At 39.5% G+C, this 23,697-nt stretch overlaps 2 protein-coding genes across 3 annotated transcripts in view; one reads left to right on the top strand and one right to left on the bottom strand.

Moving 5' to 3' along the window:
- Positions 1-20,885, bottom strand: part of MED27 (mediator complex subunit 27) — a 53,285-nt gene extending 32,400 nt beyond the window's left edge. Inside the window, exons 1-5 of one of the 2 annotated variants that reach the window (XM_068367135.1) lie at positions 20,777-20,885; positions 18,018-18,282; positions 11,560-11,704; positions 11,242-11,360; positions 7,474-7,567 (exon numbers count right to left, since the gene is read on the bottom strand). In XM_068367135.1, the coding sequence (XP_068223236.1) occupies positions 7,474-7,567; positions 11,242-11,360; positions 11,560-11,704; positions 18,018-18,223 (564 nt within the window). In that variant the 5' untranslated portion in view covers positions 18,224-18,282; positions 20,777-20,885. Of the gene's footprint in view, positions 1-7,473; positions 7,568-11,241; positions 11,361-11,559; positions 11,705-18,017; positions 18,384-20,776 lie in introns of those variants that run through there. The other variant, XM_068367134.1, reaches the window with a different exon arrangement.
- Positions 20,886-21,864: 979 nt separating this feature from the next.
- Positions 21,865-23,697, top strand: part of LOC137635027 (uncharacterized) — a 2,532-nt gene continuing 699 nt past the window's right edge. The window contains exons 1-2 of the mRNA XM_068367639.1: positions 21,865-21,971; positions 23,310-23,579. Coding sequence (XP_068223740.1) covers positions 21,961-21,971; positions 23,310-23,579 — 281 coding nt within the window. The 5' untranslated portion in view covers positions 21,865-21,960. The remainder of the gene's footprint in view (positions 21,972-23,309; positions 23,580-23,697) is intronic.

Here is a 23,697-nt window from a genome sequence, read left to right as displayed (position 1 = left end):
AGATCTTGGAGATCTTTATTGTTGGAAAGATCTAAGCCTCTATGTCGAAAGACCGAAGCCAACATGCTCCTGTAGCCCTTAATCGTGGGAGCTGAAAGGGAGTGAACCTTTCTCAGATGTAAAAGAAAATCTGCGATTTGGGCTACAGAGGTACTGGACGAGGACACAGATGCTGACTTGCACCAGTCTCGAAAGACTTCCCACTTCGACTGGTATACTCTAATGGTAGAAGCTCTCCTAGCTCTTGCAATCGCACTGGCTGCCTCCTACGAAAAGCCTCTAGCTCTTGAGAGTCTTTCGATAGTCTGAAGGAAGTCAGACGAAGAGCGGGGAGGCTTTGATGGACATTCTTTACGTGGGGCTGACGTAACAGATCTACCGTTAGAGGAAGACTTCTTGGAAAGTCTACCAGCCATTGAAGTACCTCGGTGCACCACTCTCTCGCGGGCCAGAGGGTAGCAACCAACGTCAACCTTGTCCCTTCGTGAGAGGCGAACTTCTGCAGTACCTTGTTGACTATCTTGAATGGTGGGAATGCATAAAAGTCCAGAAAAGACCAATCCAGTAGAAACGCGTCTATGTAGATTGCTTCTGTATCTAGGACTGGAGAGCAATAGATTGGTAACCTTTTGGTCAACGAGGAGGCAAAGAGGTCTATGGTGGGTTGACCCAAAGTAGCCCAAAGACTCTTGCCCACGTCATTGTGGAGGGTCCATTCCGTGGGTATCACCTGACCCCTCCGACTGAGACAGTCTGCCAAGACGTTCAAGTCCCCCTGGATGAATCTCGTCAACAGGGAGATGCCTCGAATTCTTGACCATAAGAGAAGGTCCCTTGCGATCTCGAGCAGCGTGAAGGAGTGTGTGCCTCCTTGCTTGGAGATGTACGCCAAAGTTGTGGTGTTGTCTGAGTTGCCTCTACCACTAAGTTTCGAAGAAGCCTTCTAATATCATCAAGGCCAAGTGGACTGCTAATAGCTCCTTGCCGTTGATGTGCATGCTCTTCTGACTTGAGGTCCACAGACCCGAGCATTCCCGACCGTCCAGGGTCGCACCCCAACCCAAATCCGACGCGTCTGAGGACAACACGTGGTTTGGGTTCTTGACTGCTAGGGATAGTCCCTCTCTCAGACTGATATTGCTGTCCCACCATTTCAGGCATGCCTTTACTGGTTCGGAGACTGGGAATGATACCGTCTCTAATGTCTTGTCCTAGTTCCAGTGAAAGGCTAGATGGAACCGGAGAGGCAGAAGGTGTAGTCTCCCTAGTGAGACAAACTGCTCCAGGGATGAGAGAGTCCCTACGAGACTGTTCCAACTCCTGACTGAATAAACGTTTCGTTTCAGCATTAGTTGGACTTCGAGCAAGGCTTGACTGCGAATCTCCATCCCCAAATATAGAATAATCTGGGATGGGATCAGTTGGGACTTTTAGGTTGACCAAAAGTCCCAACTCCCTGGCCAGACTCAACGTCCAATGTAGATCCTGCAGACAGTGAAGACTGGACGATGCTCTAGGAAGCCAGTCGTCCAAGTACAGGGAGGCTCGGATCCCCGAAAGATGGAGGGATTTTGCCACATTCCTCATGAGCCTCGTAAACACGAGAGGCGCAGGACTGAGGCCAAAGCACAGGGCTCGAAACTGGTACCCCACATTCCTGTAAACAAACCTCAGAAACGGTTGGGAATCCGGGTGTATAGGAATGTGGAAGTATGCCTCCTGAAGGTCGAGAGAGACCATCCAGTCGCCTTCCATAAATGCTGTCAAGACAGCCTGGTAGACTTCATCGTGAAGTTTGTCTTGACAATGAACACATTGAGCGCACTTGCCTCTTACGTACTCCTGCAGTGAACATGGCTGCCAAATCATGGAGCCATCCCTGAGGGACTTGTTCCTGCAGAGAACGTGGCTGTCAGATCATTGGAGCCATCCCTGAAAGCCTTGTTTATGCATGACATAATTGTACAGCAAAACTTCAAAGGCTCGAAAATAGCTGTGAAGTCGACCTGTAAAATCTTGGAGCGTCTCATGGCCAGGCGCCAGGGAGAGTCTATGAGGTTTGAGAAGTCTATCTGGGCAGAGGCAGGAACTCCCAAGCCGAGAACTTCTCTCGTGTCATCTCAGACTCTCGCTCTATAAGCCAGTTTAAAAGAAGGGAAAGCAAAGGCTGTCTCCCCCAAACTCCTCCTGGTGATAAACCAGTCGCCTAGCAAATGTAAAGCTCTCTTAGAAGAGCGAGAGAGCACTAGCTTATAAAACAACGGCTTCGAAGTAGCTAGGCCTAGTGTAAGCTCTGACGTTTAGGCGAACGAGGAGCAGCAGTTACAAAAAGATCCGGACAGAGATCCTTAAAAATCAGCATGATTTATTTAAAGTCCATAGAGGGCTAAGCAGCTTTAGGCTCCTCTCCGTCTGACAGAGTCCTCAAGGGAATATCAGTAGGAGGGGGAACAGCAACTTCCTCATCTCAAGCAAAGGAGAGACCTACCGTGGTGGCAATGCTTTACAAGCAGAGTCCACACGCACTGGTGCATTAGTAGCGGACCAGGACGCAACGTCATGTAACTGCTTGACAGTCTGTGAACTGTCAACAACAACAGGTGCGTGAGACCAGGACGCAACGCCATGTAACTGCTTGACAGTCTGTGAACTGTCAACAAAAACAGGTGCGTGAGGACGCACAGCGTCCACTCGAGACTGCTTTGACCGCCTAGACTGAGCAGTCAAAACAACTCTAGAATGCGGAGGTTGACGCTCAGCGTCAAAACAAGTCAACTCCGATTGTTAGCGAACGTCCTGAACGTCAACAGGAGCATCAGCAAGTGGCCTAACGTACAAATGTGGCTGAAAATCCACACGAGACCGCATCGAGTGTGGTTCTAAACAACCTGACTGACGTGACTTGGCTACGCCAACGTCAAAAGGACGCACAAAGGAACGTTAGGGTGGCTGAAGGCCAGGATCTCGATGAGATAAACGGCTAGGCTCAACGGACTTATCGGCAGAATAGTCTTCCATAAGGGAGGCAAGCTTATTCTGCATGTCTTGCCGTACAACCCATTTAGGATCAACGGGAATGGTTGCGGTAAGAGACGAAGGTAAAGTCTGTGACCGCAAAACCTTGCCTACAAAAAGACTCTCGGAGTCTGTGTTACGCTTTTGTTAGGCGGCGAGCAGTCTTCCGATGACTGCATAGGGTCAGAGCTGTCCTAATGGTTAAAACCAGGACGCTGGACCTGTCTTGAAAGGACTGACTTTCGCTTAAAGGGCCTCGAAACCTTGTTCCACGGTTTCTTATGCGAAAAGCCTTCGGATGACGAGGAGAAAATCGTCTCTCTCGCCTTATGGTAGGGGTGATCTTGGTAAGATACACCCGATACCATAGAGGGAACGTCTGTTCGCTGATCAAGGCCTCTCGAACCCATAAGTCGTACGACATTACTTCTCCCCTGGGCTTGGGAGCTTGCAAGAGGTCCCGGACTAGGCGAACGACAGGCACAGGCACAAACAGACGAACCCTCGGTCGCAACACTGATAACACTTTGCGCAATATCACTTTATCACTACGATTTTCTGTTTTGCACTTATTTCACTGAAATCGAATTTTTTAACAATTCACATTAGGTATGAATAAAACTGATTTCTACCTGAAGCACGCAATTCTACCCTCATCAAAAGGTTGTAATTGCGAAATCAGTCGTATAATGTAAGCACATTAATACCAGCAAAAAACAGTAAACATCTTTTAAGATAAAAAAAAATCAGTGGCTGGGGAAGAGACTAAACACTAGTTCATTCAAAACTACGTTTTCAATCTCTCACCGTACATTGCCTTGGGACGAGAATAAAAAACTAAAAACGTTTTATCCTTTCTCCCCGTACAGAGACTAGGGACGAGAGTAACTCGAGAACAACGTTACCCGCTTGGGACGAGATAAAGATCGGAACGTTTTCTCTCCTCTCTCTCCCTCCGTCTCTATTTCTCTCTCTCTCTCTCTCTTGATTTCGCACCTAAGAGAAGAGCCCACTTACGTTTCGTCAAAAAAACAGGTTATTTGACCAAAGGAAAAAACTGAAAGGTTTTTCAATTAAAAAGTTCCTTTAAAATAGAATTTAAAACATTTAAGCTTTGAAAGAAGAATGAACCAAACGTCAGAATCGATTTACTCTTTCTGCAAAGTGAAACCGTGTTACTCTCTCCCTCTATCGTAACGATAAAGCGCAAACTGCGTAGCATAAATAAACTAAACGTTAGTTCATCTTTGAAACAGTACGAAGACTATTCAAAGAAAATCTTTCATAAAATATCTATTAAAAAATATTCATTTAATAAGTTTTAAATCATTAGCTCTTTAAAAGCTATTTACGATTGAAAGGGCTCAACGTTGTTTAACTTCGGTTTCCAAGTTAGGACCGCCTACTCTCAGGAAAGGTCGCATATAAACAAATCATTAAAATTTATTTTGATGTTTATTATAAATGGAAAGCTAATCGAAGAGGCCTAATAAAGGCGGTTGAGATATAAAATATATAGAGGAAAATCTATAATTAATTTATAACGTGATAAGATAATTGCTAAAAGCCTAAACACACTTCCGTACTGAGGGAAGGGTCGGCCATTTAAAAGTCAAGGAAAGTCCAAAAAACAATCCAAAGTCATCAAAAATTAAATCTATCCAAAAACGAGTTCAAGATTTAAGTTGAAGATAAAACACCTGTACTGCGAAAGCTCAAACCAAAATGAAGTACTTCACCAAATATGTTAAGAAAACTCCAGATTCTACAGCGAGTATGAATACGTCTTGTCGTCAACGTCGACAGAGAAGAATTGAAGGTTTTGTTTACATACAAGAGTGGTATCTGGCCGACAGTTGGCGCTGGTGGGCACACCCGCAACCTTCATAGCAATCGCTCGCGAGTTTTTTGAGTGTGTTTTCTGTCGAGCCACAGAGTTGCAGCTATTATATATTCACCGGCTAAGTTAAATATTTAAAATTGATGATGCCTGCCTAGTACATCTGCTTATGGAACCAGTAATGGTCGAATTGAAAACTTTTTACTTGATGACAGTGGTCAAGAAGACTGACCTCGATAGCTGTTTTACACGATTCCAAAGTTTGGCAAGCAAATGAGACTTAAGATGTCAAAATTATTTTATTAGGTTTATATAAAAAAAGCAAGGCAGGGTTTTTCTATTTTCTATGCTTTACTACCAAAAATGTGATGAGGTTATATGGAGTTTGTGGAAGGTTGTTGCAAGCAGTGAAAAGTTTCTACAAAGGTAGTAAAGCATGTGTTAGGATAGGAAATGAAGTGAGCGATTGGTTTCCTGTGAGAGTGGGGCTGAGACAGGGATGTGTAATACTGCCGTGGTTGTTTAACTTGTATGTTGATGGAGTGGTGAGATAGGTGAATGCTCGAGTGCTTGGACGAGGATTGAAACTGGCAGGCGAGAATGATCATGAATGGGAGGTAAATCAGTTGTTGTTTGCGGATGATACTGTACTGGTAGCAGACACAGAAGAGAAGCTTGACCGACTAGTGACAGAATTTGGAAGGGTGTGTGAGAGAAGGAAGTTGAGAGTTAATGTGGATAAGAGTAGGGTTATGAGATGTACGAGAAGGGAAGGTGGTGCGACGTTGAATGTCATGTTGAATGGAGAGTTACTTGAGGAGGTGGATCAGTTTAAGATCAGTACTTGTGGTCTGTTGTTGCAGCAAATGGTGGAGTGGAAGCAGATGTACGTCAGAGAGTGAATGAAGTATGCAGTGTGTTGGGGTCAGTTAAGGGAGTAGTAAAAAATACAGGGTTGGGCTTGAATGTATAGAGTTCTGTATGAAAAAGTGATTGTACCAACTGTGATGTATGGATCGGAGTTGTGGGGAATGAAAGTGACGGGGAGACAGAAATTGAATGTGTTTGAGATTGTCTAACGAGTATGGCTGGTGTATCTCGAGTAGATAGGGTTTGGAACGAAGTAGTGAGGGTGAGAACGGGTGTAAGAAATGAGTTAGCAGCTATGGATATGAATGTGTTGAGGTGGTTGGGCCATGTTGAGAGAATGGAAAATGGCTGTCTGCTAAAGAAGGTGATGAATGCAAGAGTTGATGGGAGAAGTACAAGAGGAAGGCCAAGGTTTGGGTGGATGGATGGAGTAAAGGAAGCTCTAGGTGATAGGAGGATAGATGTAAGAGACAAGAGAGCGTGCTAGAAATAGGAATGAATGGCGAGCGATTGTGACGCAGTTCCGGTAGGCCCTGCTGCTTCCTTCGGTGCCTTGGATGACCACGGAGGTAGCAGCAGTAGGGGATTCAGCGTTATGAAGCTTCATCTGTGGTGGATAACGGAGGAGGGTGGGCTGTGGCACCCTAGCAGTACCAGCCGAACTCGGTTGAGTCCCTTGTCAGGCTGGGAGGAACTTCCTCCAATTTTGGGGATGTAATGCTAGGGTGCCACAGACAATATTTCCCCCGTTATCCACCACAGATGAAGCTTCATAAGCTGAATTCCCTACTGGTGCTAACTCCGCGGTCATCCAAGGCGACCGGAGGAAGCAGCAGGGCCTACCGGAACTGGGTTACAATTGCTCGCCATTCATTCCATTTTCTAGCGCGCTCTCTTGCCTCTCTCACATCTATCCTCCTATCACCCTGACCTTTCTTCACACCATCCATCCACCCAAACCTTGGCCTTCCTCTTGTACTTCTCCCATCAACTCTTGCATCCATCACCTTCTTTAGCAGACAGCCATTTTCCATTCTCTCAACATGGCCAAACCACCTCGACACATTCATATCCACTCTAGCTGCTATGATATGTTTTGTGCCCGAGTCCTACATGGGTGCCTACCTCTAAACTTTATCAAAGGATTTACCCGATTAACTTCACCCCCATGATTAATTGCTTTGCAGATAATTATTAAATTAGGAGGCCAATGAAATGAGGCAATGGGTGGCATTAACCAATTTTTCTACAAAAATGTGGAAGCAGTACAGGCAAATAATAGCTGATGAGAGTAGAATAAAAAATTATGCTGAGGCAGCACACAGAAAAATACATGCAAAATTGGGAATGAACCATCCCATTATATAGAAGTTCATCGGTGGTGTAAGGAAAATTCAAAAAGGATGTGATGCATAATGTGAGCAACTGGTTCCCAGGAATGCTCCAAATAAAAAACTTCTGAAATATGTAAAAGCCAACAATTACTATGTAAGACATTAATCTTAGCAAACAATGAAGAGCAAAAAATTTGTAGTGTATGTAAACTGTATTTAATTTCTGGCAAACAGTTAAAAACCCAGTGATATTGGGAACATCATGGACCATGATATTAGGACATATTCAGTATATGAATAATGGGGTTGTGTTGAATCTAGAAGTTAGTTTTCTTAAGAGTTTTATCCCAATCAACATAGGCTACCATGCACTTGCAGGCAAAGACTGCAGACGAAAAAATCACAAATGAATACCTGAACAACAGCATTATTTCCAAAAGGTCTAGAAACATTCAGTGTCATCACTTGGAACATTTGATTAATGGCCTGGATCGTCATATCAACCTGTCTGAAAGATTTAAGTTTTCATGTGAATATGTCATGTTACAAACAAAAACAACTTTGATATAAAATCTCTTATAAACTTTAAAGATATAATGAAACTGCAAAATTTAATAACTAAATATATATATAAAAAAAAAGTTATAGGGAGTGGGTAAAATTACCAGAGAACAGAAGTTATTTTCTAAATCAAAACTAGCAAATCATTCTTTGGCAGTAAAAAGAGCTGAATTCAGTGGTTTAAAAAGACAAAGTTATACATAATTTTATCTATATTTGTTTGATATGCAACTTTAAAAAGAAAAAATACATGTATTCCTTGAAAGCACCATAATCAAAATGAAAAGCTATTAAATATGAATACAAAATGATTACATGACCCAAACAGCTTGCTCATGTAACAGTGAATTAAGACTCCCTTCTGCACAAAGCTGGCAATACAGATCCTATTATTAACTTACTGACACCTTCAAACTGCAGTAGGAATACCAAAAATGTTGTTCTATTCTATTTCACAAGCTAAACACTTCAGTGTCACATTTTTAAAGCCATTTGTATTTTTCCAAATTATACAAACCAGAGTCCTTTAATAGGAGTACAATTTCAGTGAATATTGAACTCTGCTATTAAAATTTACAAGGTGTCTGCAGTTACTGTAGAAGAGCAGGCACAAGCCAGCTCACCAAGTAGCCACTTTGAACTTCACCTAGAGCTTGCAGGATGGATGTGGTGGTAAGCATAACTTAAAGGACTCAATTTTGTTTACAGTAACTAGAAAAAATATAAATTACTTTTAAAATTTGTGATTTGCTTCTACACATACAAAACCTCATCCTTCAATAGGAAACATCCTTAGGTAAGAGAAAGTCTCTCTAACCAAAGTGGCTGGTTTAAAATCCCTGGATATCATACACTTGACCATTAGGAGGACCAGAAGCGCTAATTTCAATCCACCTCCTATGACCTGAAATTCAGGTGATAGGGCTGGGTTTCTGTTGCAGACACAGACAGACATGGAAGAACCTATATCCCCAATGGATTTGTCATTTTCAGTATAAGGTAAAAAAAGTCATTTGTTCACCTTACTATCCATCATACCCTTTATCAGGAGGATATAAGAAAAGCACTTCTACCTTAACCTAACCTAGAATAATAACTCGGTATGGTACCTTACCTACATTAAGGTCTGGTCTAGCAACACAGTTTGACCACTTCACTCCAAGGAAAGAGAACAAGAAGAGGTCAAAAAGCCAAATAGTCTTTCTCTCATCCTTAGCTGATGACACAACCGCTACCTTAGATGAGATGCTTTTTGTTCTGTGAGGGAGCTAGTTATGCTACAACACCTGCTGAGCTGCTACCACAAGTCCTAAAAAACTTAAGAGTGACTTCTGGGTGCATTAACATAAAAAGTGGGCTGTGAAAGATGTCTGCCATTTCCAGACTCCGGCCTTCAGAACTTGCCCTACTGACAGTTCTTCTTAAAGGCTAACGTCGCACCTACTCCTCTGACTAAGCACAAGCTGTCAATTCCTTTGGCTCACTTACTGATGGGTTTGTAGTCTTAATCGTCTCTCGAAGCTAGGACATAGTAATAAAGATCTTTTCTATGATCCTCCTAGACCTGATAATCAGGATCTGTGGTCGTGGTCTGAAGGGTTGAGCCGCTTCAGCTAGTCTTATTGGGCTCACGGAGCAAAGAAGTAAATTGTCTGAATTATTGGTTACTGTACTTTGTTAAGTGAAGCGATAGAAAAATTGTAACTTTGTATCGTTTACAGCTGGATTTTGAGTTTTTGCAACCGACTCTTGAAAGAATGAGAATAGAACCTTTTTCCACCCCTTGGAATGAGTAACTAGATACGATAAGCTCTCCCACTTGCTCTACAATGGTCAGGGCCTATAAGATCATCCTGAGAGTTATGTCCTAGTTGGATGTCTGCCCTAAACGTCATAGGGGACCTTTTTCAGGGATCTTAGAACTGGTCACATTCCAAAATGGGGGGTTTGAGTTCTCTCAGAAAGCCGGACTGGGCAAAGTTCTTCATGAGCTCTGTTAACTCCCAAGATGAGGACAGATCTATGCCTCTCAGTCAGAAGATTTGGCTCAAGGATGAGCAATAGCCTTTTACCACCGAGATCGAGAGAAGCTTCTCTCTATGCAGAAACACAAGGAAGACTGCGATCAGCTGGACAGAGGCCCCGAGAGGAAAATTACTCTCCTACGGCAGCAATCCCAATGCCTAACAGACTGCACACTCACTCACTTCCCCAGCCGACATCGACGGGAGAAGGAGAGCGGCAGCGTAAAAAACTGGAACAAATCAAGAATTACAATTAAGTAATTCAGCTGAAAAAATAACTACAGTACTCGAGGGAACCACAAACCCTCCGGCGGGAAGAGTGTTCCCTGCGGCGACGACACTGAAAAGTTAAATTAAAGATTTATAATTTTACTGAATTAATGAAGAAAACCATTCAGAAGTGCAACCTAACCCGCGAACGGGAAAGGTGTTACCCCCGTGAAGTATTCTGCTGGCCACCCACGAGTGAGCGAGGATGACCTTAAAAAAGTAAGACTGAAGTCAAGCTTCGAAAGGGCCGCACTCCCTTCCCCCAGCAGATTCCTTTTAAGAACACGTTGAGGGGAAGGCAACGATAACAGCCGAACAGAGGAGTATCCAAACGATGAAAATTCTCCTGCGGCAGTGGCTGGGTTGCACGCAAGGCCATCCATCAACGGGATGACCGATGTCCAAGGAAGTAATGACGGAAGGGATGGTTCTCTGTCCTGGAGAACCTGCTGTACTACGCTGTCACACACACTGAAAAGAAAACCTACATACTGTATATGTATAAAAACATTAAGCATGTTTTCACATATATACTATATATAGTATATATATAAGTTAAAAAGTTAAAGATTAATGGCAGTCCAGAAAAAAAAGGGAGGAGGAAGAGCGGTAACAACCACTCTCCATCCGAGCCGAAAGCAAAAGTGAAGCACAATCACAAGTGCGTGGGTGAGAGAGGTAGCAAGCTAACCCCCCTTCCTACCGGGATAGGTAGTTAACCCTCGTTAAATTCTAACAAATCGTCCTTTCAGCTTCGCCAAAAGTAATACCTCTATAAATAGCGTTGGTTTGTATTCCAATTATGGAACAACTAGACATTGCACTGTTCTACTCTATAGAACAGTGGATGGGCTTAGTTATGGTGAGCTTTTCAAGGTAAAGTATAGATGAAACTTGCTATTCCTTGCAGGGTACCTTTAGTCCCTGCTTCATTGTTTTCCATTCTTTTTCTTTACATCTATTCCCTTTGGGCTTCTCCTGCCTATTTTTTATAACTTCACTTAGCACAGACATTTACAGTATACTCTTATTCAAGAGAAAATCCTTTGGCCTAGCCCTCTCAAACTTTTATTTACACATGTCAAACTGGTGGTGTTTGACACTGCTTTTATGTAAATTCATTCACCTGCAATAAGCAATTCCTTCAAAGTACGATAAAACATCTTTTAAGAACTTCCAAGCAGCATTATTCTATGTCAACGATAAACTTTTTCAAAACCCTGTTGCTTATTCCACCATCTGTGAAGATTTACTTTTCTATGATCCCCATGTAAAAATGGAATTAAATTCTAACACACACAAATAAAGGAACATTTAATATACTCACTGTTGTGGCACATTGTGGTTATACTGGGTTGGTCTACGTCTTTTTGAGATGGAAACTGATGATCTCTTGAGGCTGTTTCCATGAAGAAGCTGATTCATTGTGGTAGAATAACAATGTACCTTTGAAATAAAAAAAACAGTATATCAAAACCAAGAACAGCTTTATACTATCACACAATATCCCAAAACTTGAAAAGCTGCATCAATATATCAGCAAGCAGTTAGTCAAAGTATGAAATTTAAAAAAAAAATTCTACGTATGCTAAACTATCTACGGAGTATTGATGCTGTTACTAGTAAAAGTGAAAAGGCAGCTCACCTTCTCTGTCCATGTATAGCAGTCAAGTAGTTGATGATAGAGTCTTAATTTATCAGGAGAAGGGTCTAGAGACAGAACTCCTGTATTTCCCAAACTTGTAGTTGTAGTCGGAGGGTTCAGACCACCCACTTGAGTTTCTAAATCTCTGCAATTACAGAAAAGAGAATAAATTTGAAAGTAATTTGTATTTTTCCTAACAAAGCAAACCTTAAGCTATACAAAAGTGAGAAGAATCCCATCCTAACTTTAGGACAATTAATGAATGATTAAATCCTTCATAACATACGCTACTACACCTACGAACTGTGCCGAAACACGTTCTAACAATGCAATACTGTACTGTGCAATCATTACTCTTAATACCCGTAGCGCATATAGTATTACAGTACAAAATACATAACAGTCTCCTCCCCCTTAACTTGAGATTGTACAAAACTACAAATCTAATCTCTCAGGGGGCTTCCCTCTATTCATCCTATAGGGAAGTACTCTAACTTCATCCTGTACTGATACATGAATAGATTCTGAATCTACATCTGATGTTTGAGCATCTTGGTTAATTTTTGACTTAACTACTACTGAAAATTTCTCATCTCTATTATTCATATGATCTACATTTTTATTTAACAGCTGTAATTGATCAACATGAAGTTTTACACTATTTCCACTGACTAGAACATCATAATGTAAATTTCCTATCTTTTTTACAATTTCTCCTGGTACCCACTTGTCTGGAGTATTGTATGATCTTACCATGACATCAGAACAAGAGGAAAAATATCTTACTTATACCCTTTTTCTTCTAAATCACTTTGCAAACTTGGATACAACAAATCTAATTTACACCTAATACTCCTCCCCATCAACAAATTTGATGGTGTCACACCTGTTGTGCTAAGTGGTGTTGTTTTATAAGACATTAAAAAATAGGCTATTTGACTTAGCCTTTCTACATTTCATGTTATGCTTAAATGTTTGAACAAATCTTTCAGCCTCTCCATTCGTGGAAGGGTGATATGTAGCTGAAAACGTATGTTTATTACCATTTACTTCACAAAAATCTTTAAATTCCTATGATGTAAACTGTGGACCATTATCAGTTACAATTCTTTCTGGAATTCCTTGAGTAGAAAAAATTTTCATTAATTCTTGAATTGTGGCGTAAGATGTCTTCATTGGGATTACTTCTGCCCTCTTACTGTAAGCATCTACAACTATCAAATACAAATAACCTAAGAAAGGACCTGCAAAATCTATGTGGACTTTTTGCCATGGAGGGTTGTTCTCCAGCTCATTAATGGCCAACGCGTCGCACGCTCACGCCTACGTGTCAATCGCCTGCTTGCCCATCAGGAGACCGTGCGGAGCTGCGAGAGGCATCTAACGTCCAGCAAGACTTCTCATGCCTGCAACAGACACCGGTCCTAACGAAGAAGAAGAGGAGGGCGAAACCGACTCCACCTCCGAGTGATCTTCACCATCCTCGTTCAAGCCGAGGCTTGGGATCCCCACGGGAGATTACCCTGATGCCTTCATTCCAACCTTCCCCTATGGAGGTTGTGTTACGTGAACTTCGACCCATCTCCAGACCACCTTTGGAAGACAAGGAACCTCCTGCACGAGAGGTTCAGACCTCTAAGGGATGTCACGAGCCCTCCAGACTTTCCTTGCTGGAGGAATACCTGCTGCCTCACAGAGAGTCTAAGGACACTAAGACAGTGCACAAGAACTCCAAGGCACACGCGGCGACTTCTGCAAGAGAGCGCTAAAGGGTTTTTTCCAGTAGTGGGAACATCACCATCCAACTTTCCCTCAGTTGACAACCTTAACCCACCCCAGACTCCTTTGGGCGAGAGCTTGGAGGTGGATGATGACATGGACTTCGATGATGACTACCTCCCTAGGGCTGTAAGTCCTATGTTCACTTCAGATATGCAGATAATAGCCTTAATCTTGAGCTTCCGTCATCTTCGGTTGACCATCAAATGTCCTCTACCTCATGGGAACAGCCTCGGGTTGAACCTAGTTCATCAGAGAAATCAAATAATAACAAACCCAATATTTTACCTAGGTCTACTCAGACTAACATTTTGAACTTGCCTAATGTTCCTAAAGCTTCTGAAACAAATAGTAAGACATTCTTTTTCAATGTTTCTTCTTTTCCTCACATGGATCATGCTCTGAAAGCGAATCCCCTGCTTTTCCCTCTCAATGTTACAAAAGATTAGAGAATTCCATTACAGGAGTGATCATGACTCCTTTGCTGTGCCTTCCACTCGTTCTCATGAGTGAAAACGCAAAGATCTACATGAGAGAATAAAGTCCTCCAATGTAGTTCCTAAACGGGAACCCCTTCATAATCCTAAACAGTAACCAATACACGATGATCCTGCCCTTATTATCATTGATGATTTTGTGGAAGCAGACCCCAGTTTTTCTGATGTGGTCGAGCTCGAGGTTTAAACGTCTGGGTCAGTGACGTAGCACTTCCTCAAGGTTATAAGACTTTTCTGCTGTTTAGACAAGGCACTGTGCCATTGATGCCATTTTCCCCCCAGTCTCTAGGTCCTAGACAACACTTCGATGTGTATGTCTAATCAGACCCCTGGGTCTTTTTAATAAACAAGTATTGGCAGCCAAGAACTCCCTTATGTCCTGCAGATCTTGAAAACTACCTCCGTTAGCACTTTTGCAACATAGGAAGATCTACTGTATGTAGACTCTGAGGCTCTTCCAAGTCTTCTCCCAATAGATTCCAACGTATCTGCCTAAGTACCATGAGTACATAGTGATAGACTGGTGAGCTTTCCTTCTACCTACACTGCATCAGAGAGGCAAAACATGGAAGTACAGTAGCTACCATGTCAGCCATCCAGCCCTGCTCTTGGTTGGATCACTGGTCGGGACCAATTTCTTGCTTTGCAGTTAGCAAAAACATGAAAAACACAGTTGTGGTCTAACAGTTCAAGGAACTGTCGAGGTCAGGGGCTAAATTCAGCTCTACAGTTCTTACTTCCTCAGATGGTTTCCTTCTGGGATAACTGCATCCTCAAGTGCAGAGATGCTGTTTTTGCTAGATGCATCAAAAAGAAGCACAGAGTGGACACATCTGTTCTCCTCAAAGCCAAACGAAAAAGTGGCTCGAATACATTGGTGTGTGAGTGAGAGGGGTAGCTGGCAACCCCCACTATCCAGCAGCTATCTAGCGGGTTGGGTAGTGGCCACCTTGCTTTAAAGTATTAATGGCTAGTCTTCCAGCTTCGCGAAAAGATAATCCCCTAATAAACAGCGTAAGGTTTGTAGTTGTGTCAGAACAAAAACTCTTTAAAAATGAGTGCACAGTATACTGTATATGTATTCATGGACTTTGCTTAGGAAAAATCGTTTTAGTATATAATCATTTAAGGTTACGAGCTCACTCCTAAAAAGAATCAATTTTGTAAACCAAAGTCTACTTTATAAAAATGACAATGAATAAGTGTTTAAAAACTATGAAAGATAGAAGCCTATGCCAAAACAAAGGTAAGCGATTGACAATAAAAAAAATTCCTGTGATAAGGAATGAGGTGATGATTGGTCAGCTAGATGTTGATAGCAACGGTGGCCCAGGTTTCATGATTACTGTACATAAATAATGGATCTTAAATCAATCAAAATTTCTTTAATAGTCATGATAGGGCATTTTTATCTAATATATGAACAGCAATCCAATTTCCTACAAATGTTCCAATAATACATTTCTTCACATATGCGACTGGTATAAAGAGTTAATGTACTGTATATTCAAAGGCCTAGTGTAACCAAAATATTATATAAATTATATTATGTACCTAACTTACTAAAACCTACCCTTAATAAAAAAATTCTGTGTAAAAAACCCACTCAAGTATCTAAATCAACACACACATTTTGGAGCTATTGTAGTTGGTTGGGACAGATTGTGTTAGAAGGTAAAATGTGAGTAAATATTTACTATACAGTAGTACAATATTCCTAATGAAGAAAGTGTCATCCTGGTGTATTTATAGGTATTTTGAACTGTTCTGATGTTTATAATTGAGGGAAACCTATATTTTTTAAATCTTAGACATTCTAAAATTCCACAAGTTGACAAAAAAAACATTTTAAAAGGGAAGACAAAGAAGCCTCTGTACTGTATATTGATGGCCCAGGTTTCCCACATGCATAGGAAATGTGATTTTCCTTCCCATTTTCTAGATGTTTGTGGCCGTGGCCATCGTATTGCAAAATCCCTACTTAATAAAGCATATTTTCATGCATATTGGTCAAGCGAATTAACATTATTTAACCACTTAAGAATGCTCAGCCCTGGCTTGCTTTGCTCGCAATTTAATATTATTTCACTGCTCTTTTGTGTTGCATGCTTCAGTTTGGTGCCATTTTAATTACTGTACCTAATTAACCAATTAACTCAATTGGTTTTTGCTTAGCTGAGGCCTGCTTCACAATCTAACATTATTTCACAGCTCATCTGTTCTAAATCACTAAAATTATATAATATATATCAATATAAACAAATATAGCTGTTCTGTACTTACATTACAGTACTCAAAATCATTGAATTTGGAATCTTTGCATTGTTCATCATAAAATGAATCACTTGCATAAAAAGGTCGAACTGGGTCGCTCTTGTTGTCGTATGTTGTCATCTTCGCGTCTCGGGGGCTAGGAATGGGCATTTCTGAACCATGATTGATGCTCCCATTAAACTATTTGATTTTTGGAAATATTGAATTCCGATTGGATAAAAAAAATGCCCTCTGTCAATTTCTCGGGATAAGCGGCGTCCGATTGGGTAGTTTCAAATTACTACACCAAACGATTAGATCAAAGGTCAGCTGCTAAAGCGCAGCTGAATCGATCAAAACATCATCCAAAGTGAATTCCATGAACTATGGGAACGAGAAAGACCATGTGAGGTGAAAGAGTTTGGTCAAGTTTTTTCTCGGGTATATTATCAGGACATACCGCACGATGAGAAAAAAAAACTACCACTGTGATAATTTTTGCCAAAATACACAACAGCTCCAACCACTGATCTCGGCGCTTCAATGGAAACACCGTAGCGTATTGCTATTGGCTATTAGATTTTGGTGTTCTCTATCAACTTATTTAAGCAGATACGCCTTGTAATACAGTAACACTTTTCTCTCCTATTTTTGTAAACTTTCCTTTAAACTGACCAATCATAATCCAGATAAATTTTAATCACTCCCTTTGATTAGGTCCTCACAAAATTCGTTACAAAATGTGGTTCATCGGTTAACTTTCAAATAAAAAAAAATCTTAGTTGAGGAACAGCTACTGAAGGGGGAAGATCTAAACATACTCCAGATAAACCTATAAGACTTATTTTCAACTAATAACGACGAAATTTTAATCTTCCAATAAAAATTAAAGTGTTCCAAGCCTTGCATAATGGCATTTTATGTACAGGTGATAAATCAACATTACTGGCAGTGTTATGGTAAAGCTAAAACAACGAAATTAAGCGTGTCCAGTGCATTTTCAAGGGCAAGTGCTATTTTGAAGCTAAATTGTCATCTTTTTTTCTTCAACCGATTCTGATAACAAACTAACTATTAAGCTAAGTCATTGAGGAATTAGTCTCAGCCTAAGCTTGTTATTGCAGACCAAATCTCAGCCAAAAGTAAGAATACAGCTTCTAGGTTAGGTTAGGTGGGGGAAGGTTAAGTTTGGTAGGGAAGATTAGGTTAGGTGGGGAAGGTTAGGTTAAATGCGGGAAGGTTAGGTTAAATGGGGGAAGGTTAGGTTAAATGGGGGAAGGTTAGGTTAAATGGGGGAAAGTTAGGTTAATTGGGGGAAGGTTAGGTTAATTGGGGGAAGGTTAGGTTAAATGGGGGAAGGTTAGGTTAAATGGGGGAAGGTTAGGTTAATTGGGGGGAAGGTTAGGTTAAGGGGGGGAGATTAGGTTAGCTGACGCTCCTATGTTTGTTTCCCTTCTAAAACTAAACCACATTAAAAATAGAAAAGTTTACGTTCAATAGACAATGGACCTCGGGAATCGGGGCTTGAAAGAAAATTGCAGCAGTTAGTCCGTAAGGGATGTTTCACCCTCTTATATTACCATAATAAACCATTTTGGGATCCCCATTTCGTATATTTAATCTTCTTGTTTTGTTGGGTTCTGCTGTTATTATCTTTAGTAATTCGTTAGTTATCATTTTAGCCAACCCAAAACCCCATTGGCCACCTGGGGTTCCCCCATTACTGTTGGATGGTGGTAGTCAGAAAATGATACTTTTACGAAGGTAATAACACCAGAACACAATAAAACAATAAGAAAACTAATGGAAAGATATTTTTTTCAAGCAAAACTTGCTGATTGGGACTAACGAATTTTTTTCCTGTCAAAGAAAACGATTAGATAAGTAACAAGAAAGTTTACACCTGAGCATACCAACGACAGAACTTACCTCAACTGATTTTTAATATTTTCCAAAACGGTGGCATATTTTTCGCTAATATTATTATTGTCTTCTTGTTGTTCATCGTCGGTTTCCTTGGGTCCATCGGCAACTGTCCGGAAATAATGTGTCACCTGGCTTCTTAAACTCCTCACGGCATTTAATGCCGACATGAGCGTTTCTACATTGGAACCTGTGGTTTCTTGGGCTGCCATGTTGATTCAAATGACTTGATTTGTATTCTCAAACAATGCTTAACACAATCAAAAGATGTCTGCAAGAGAGATGCAAAAGTTCAGTTGTTCTTGCTTGTTGTTTACATCTTTTCTATGGAGGTTTCAATACCAAAGCTAAAAAAGACAGCTGCTTTAAAGGCAATCCTCTGATTACTAGTATTGTTTCTCGGTCAGAATCTTTTCTACCAGCTGTTGAGTATTGCTTCTTGTTTTCCCGTTTAGAATAATAACTGGAAAATAACTTTCTTTGTTCGCTAGTAACTTTGATTGCTATACTTAGTTACTTTAAAAATTAAAGTACATGAAACCATCTTTAGAGTTTAAGAGGAAAATAGATATTGAAAATAACGTAAGCTACATGAATTTATGGAGTTAATTATTATAAGATCGAAGAATAAATAAATCAATATGAAAACCAGCTTAAAGTTATATAATTATTCAAAACTATTAAGCGAATATATATATATATATATATATATATATATATATATATATATATATATATATATATATATATATATATATAAAATATTGCTTGAGAATTGCTTTTCTTGGAGAGCAATGCAGCCAATGACAACAGCCTATATTTGAATCTGCTTCTAAACAAAAGAACTACCAATATTTTGTAGTAAACCTTTAAAATATCGTCCATACACGAAGGCGGTTACCATGTAACTTTACGTAAGACTAAGCTACAGGTCAGTATTATGAGGTGTTTATGTCCTGTTTACTTCACCTGTTCTGCAACTCCCCTTATCTCTTATCTTATTGTCATTCAAAATACTCTCTCTCTCTCTCTCTCTCTCTCTCTCTCTCTCTCTCTCTCTCTCTCTCTCTCTCTCTCTCTCTCTCTCTCTCTCTCTCTCTCTCAAAGAAAAAAAAAACTAGGGTTTGGGGCACACCTACTGAGAATCGGCTGCTTTCATTCTACAATAATTCACTTTATTATTCACTGCCATATCTTCCAGTATCTTTAATATTGCCAACACCTAATTTCAACTTCATCTTGCAGTGTCTCTTCAATATATTATCATGTCAGTACCGCATCGTCTGTAACAATTGACATTCTACATTCCATTCATAACCTATCTTCTTATTATATACATTTGTCCCTACATCTACTTACCCTTTTTTATGAGTTCTCGCACCAACACAACAATATAGTTATCATTATTACTATAATTACTTGCTAAGCTACAACCCTAGTTGGAAAAGCAGGATGCTATAAGCCCAGGGGCTCCAACAAGGAAAATAGCTCAGTGAGGAAAGGAAAAAAAGAAAAAAATATTTCAGGAAGAGTAACATAAAAATATTTTAGTGTTGAATACATCGCTCGCAGACTTTCTCGATATCGAAATATAGCTTGATATTATGGACAATTCAATCAGGTTTCGAAAAGTAACATTGTATTTTAACTTTCTGATGCAAAATTTAAAACAATTAGTAAAACAAAACGTAGATTACAAATCATAAACACGAAAGTATTTAGAAGCAAACGATCCAAGCTGGTAATTAATGTAGTTTTAAACTATTTATTCGCAAAACGAATAAAAGCTAGTTCGTATGCTAAAACAACTACGCAAACGTCATGAATATTTAGTTACTAACTTAGGTAAAAACAAATGATGTGGTAATACGGCCTTTTTTTTTATCTGACTTTGATTGTATTTCAAATGAGATTTCAATACTGCATTTGGTAGGTTATCGAAATGATGTTACTTTGTCAAAAGCTGTATATATTAAAAATTAATTGGCATTAATAGAATTTCATAACAAAGGTAGACAGATTCTAGATGTAAGTTCTCGCAGTGAGTTATAGATTTCTACAAGACACGTTCTTTTGATTTAGTTGAGAGAGAGAGAGAGAGAGAGAGAGAGAGAGAGAGAGAGAGAGAGAGAGAGAGAGAGAGAGAGAGAGAGAGAGAGAGAGAGAGAGAGAGAGAGAGAGAGAGAGAGAGAGAGAGAGAGAATATTTGATTTTTCTTAAATTTTGAACCATCAATGCTCAGATGCAGTAGGCTCCGCATTAAGACATATGGAGGCCCCTAATCAAACCTATCTCATTATATCAAAATGAGTGTCCGGTAATTATATTGGGAAAATTTTATCGTAGGGTAATTAAATCATACATTTTCCCTGCGTTGTAATTACATCGCAATATTTCACATCGTCAGTAACTCCATTGTCTTGACTTTTCATAGTTTAATGGTTTTTACAGGTTTTCTATGCTTTTCATGGTTGCCCTTTTAAGCAAAGATTCGATAAAATTCTAACACAACCTATAAAACATGACTTTAGTAATACAAACCTTCGTAGACCTCTCAGGTCCTTCACAATAAGGCATCTTGCTCCTGTGAAGGACCCTCTCGATTTTAATTCCTTTTCTGGTGCTATAGACAGAGGACGTGTTCATACATTGGACAAAATTGGCAATGACAGACAGTCCAATAGTTTGTTAGATAATGGCCGGATGCAATTAACCCAGGAATAAACTGATCAATCATTGAAATAAATTTGAAAAATAGACAATACCTTTATTTACAAACGAAGCATATTGCGAGACAAGACCCTTAAAGTCTCTGATCAATCTCTTTAAGAATGTCGTACTCAATACCCATCAAGAACGGGTGACATGAGTCTATCACGAGATATTGCTGTCGGGAGTCTGTTTTTGATTAACCGCATTTTACTGAAAAGACGTTTTCCAAGAGTTAGCCAATGAACACCAAATACACCAGTAACATAATCTCGACATTTGGGAATGTAACTAAAATCTTATCGTCCATCAATAGCCTAAAAATTAAATGTTCCTCGCGTTTCTCAACTTCGTCTTAGAGAATTTGGGTGAAGAAAACTGTAAACTACGAAACATCAACACCAATTATTTTATCGAAATAATCTTTGTACTTGGCAATCAAGTTTCGAGTTGATTACAGTTAAGTGGTTCCAATTCACATTAAAAACTGAAAATGAAACGGGTATTCTTGTTAATCCTTCAGCCATTGATGTAATGAACTGAAAAATTAATCGATTGCCGGAATAAAATTTCTAAACGCAGAATTTTTAGACTGTGCGAGGACAATTTCTCCAAATAAACCATACTTTATTAGATTGAGCTGCACATTGCATTGATGTACCTTTGAACAATCTTCAGTAACAAATATCCCCCTCCCACTCTTCTCTCTCTCTAAACACGTAAGCAATCTAACATGCAAAACTTTATAGGTTTCCTAACATCGGTACTGATGTAGAGATAAAATTTCAGATCCTAAATAGCATGGCCTGAGGCATAACAACAACAACAACAACAATAATAATAATAATAATAATAATAATAATAATAATAATAATAATAATAATAATAATAATAATAATAATAATAATAATAATAATACAAGTGTGGGATGACTACCGGCTTGTGGAAAACCCACAGCAGCTACTCACTCCTAAATCCGATCTCAGATGCAGCCTACGAAATCCTTTGTTCCATATTTTTAACATATGGTCTGTATAAAGCTGCATTCTTTAACGAGAAAAGGGTAAATATAGAATGCCTTGTAATTGCCAAAGCGATATTAACGGTAATTCGCAAATTTTACTGTGACGTAAAGAACGCCAATTGGTTATCCATTGGCCAGTTCTGAAGGTCGTAGGTTAAGTATTTTGGAGGTGATTACATTACTGTTAGTCATTGTTGGGGAGGAGATTGTGTTACAATGGCTCACAGGTGAGTGATAAAATAAGGGCTAACGGGGTAGTAGTTTTATTCTATTGAATTTGAGACATCGTAATGATTAGGGTATGTGAATATTCATCTGTTTTGAGTATCTATGAAACTTCTAATTGGATTTTTATATTTTTTGACACTGTACTATATGAAAGATCAGGTTGAATGATGATGGTAAATGTTTTTGTAATCATATTTCTATCTTGTGTGGCTTCTATAGCTATCGGGTGTAGTTTACTGCCGCATTGAACTATATGAAAGATCAGGTTGAATGATGATGGTAAATGTTTTTGTAATCATATTTCTATCTTGTGTGGCTTCTATAGCTATCGGGTGTAGTTTACTGCCGCATTGAACTATCTTGTTATTGTGCTTCTAACTTCGCTGCATCTGTTTCGATTTAATTGCATTGTAAGGATTCCAGGTTATACTAAAAACTTGAGGAACGAGTATTCTTGCGTCCGTTTATTTCTGTGTTACATTCGGTAGGTGGTAATATGGGGATCAATGCAATTTTAGTCTCTCTTATACACTAGGTTCCGTATCCGTTGGCAATCATCGTGGGAATTCTAGATTAAAACACGAGCATACTGTTCTCGTAAGTTATAATTAGAAGGGCACATAGTAAACTTACTTTTACACTTTGATCTGAAGTTCGCAGTTTCTGTCGTTGTGTTGACTTTTTAAAGAAATTAACTCTAATGACTTTAAGACTTTGTCTCCACCCTTCAAAATTCACAAGTACAGGGGTTTAGCGAAGCATATGCTTAACACAGATACATTAGCTAAATTAATTATTTCTAATTAAAAAAGTATACTTGATAATTAAATCTTATGCCAGCAAGAGATGGGAGAATTTTAAAGTAAATTTTTTTCGTATATTTTTTCTTTAAATCTTATAGTTCTACGGACTTTTTGTCACTAAACACTAAAAAGCAAAGGACTTTGACTGCTAGGTCTTAAACCACATCCACGCAACCACTACTATTCTCTCGCTGCAGAGAGCTTTTACCCATGGTTTAAAGTATTCTATAGACCTTGCATTTACCTACAGTACATGGAAGAAATGGTGTATTCCTCCATGAGGCCATAGCATGGCTGAGTGTACCGGGTGGGCATATGTGGTTTCTTAACTTTTATTTAAAACTTCCTATAATTATTCATTCAGATTTAAACTGACGGGTTTATTGAAAGTGAGGTTTGGTAGTACCAGGTGGTTAGAAATAGCATAGCTGAGATTTTAAGTTTATTTTACTTTTTTTTTTTTCTAAGGATATCTTCACTCTAGGGTCTTTACTTCTATTAGTTTCATTGTTTAATTAACCTTTTCTTACACAGGTTGGCAACCTGGATTGGCTTGGTGGCCTGGATATTGGGTGTTGTGGTAGGTAAGGGTGTACCGATAGAAGATGGATACCAGCAGGCTATATATGATGAGAATCGAACATACGCTGGAGAAGGATTTAAGATTAATAACGGGTATTCAAATACAGGAGGGTTAGAAGGTTTTCATATCAACTATGATGAAACGTATTCTGGAGAAAATGTTAAATCTAGTATTTCTAATATGGCTGTTGACGGTCGACTCGCAGGCAATTTCATTTACAGGTAAGTGTCGTATCATTTTGTAATTTTATCGTATTTTGAGGGTGGGTTAAATTGCAGGCTCCTCTTCAAGAACTTAAGCTTTAATCCACTTGCTGTAACAGAGCCACCTGAATTGGAA

The sequence above is a fragment of the Palaemon carinicauda genome, chromosome 45 (assembly GCF_036898095.1).
Source record: "Palaemon carinicauda isolate YSFRI2023 chromosome 45, ASM3689809v2, whole genome shotgun sequence".
NCBI classification, from domain to species: domain Eukaryota; kingdom Metazoa; phylum Arthropoda; class Malacostraca; order Decapoda; family Palaemonidae; genus Palaemon; species Palaemon carinicauda.
Note: the sequence above shows the minus strand (reverse complement) of the source record. Positions and strands in the feature narration are given on the sequence as shown.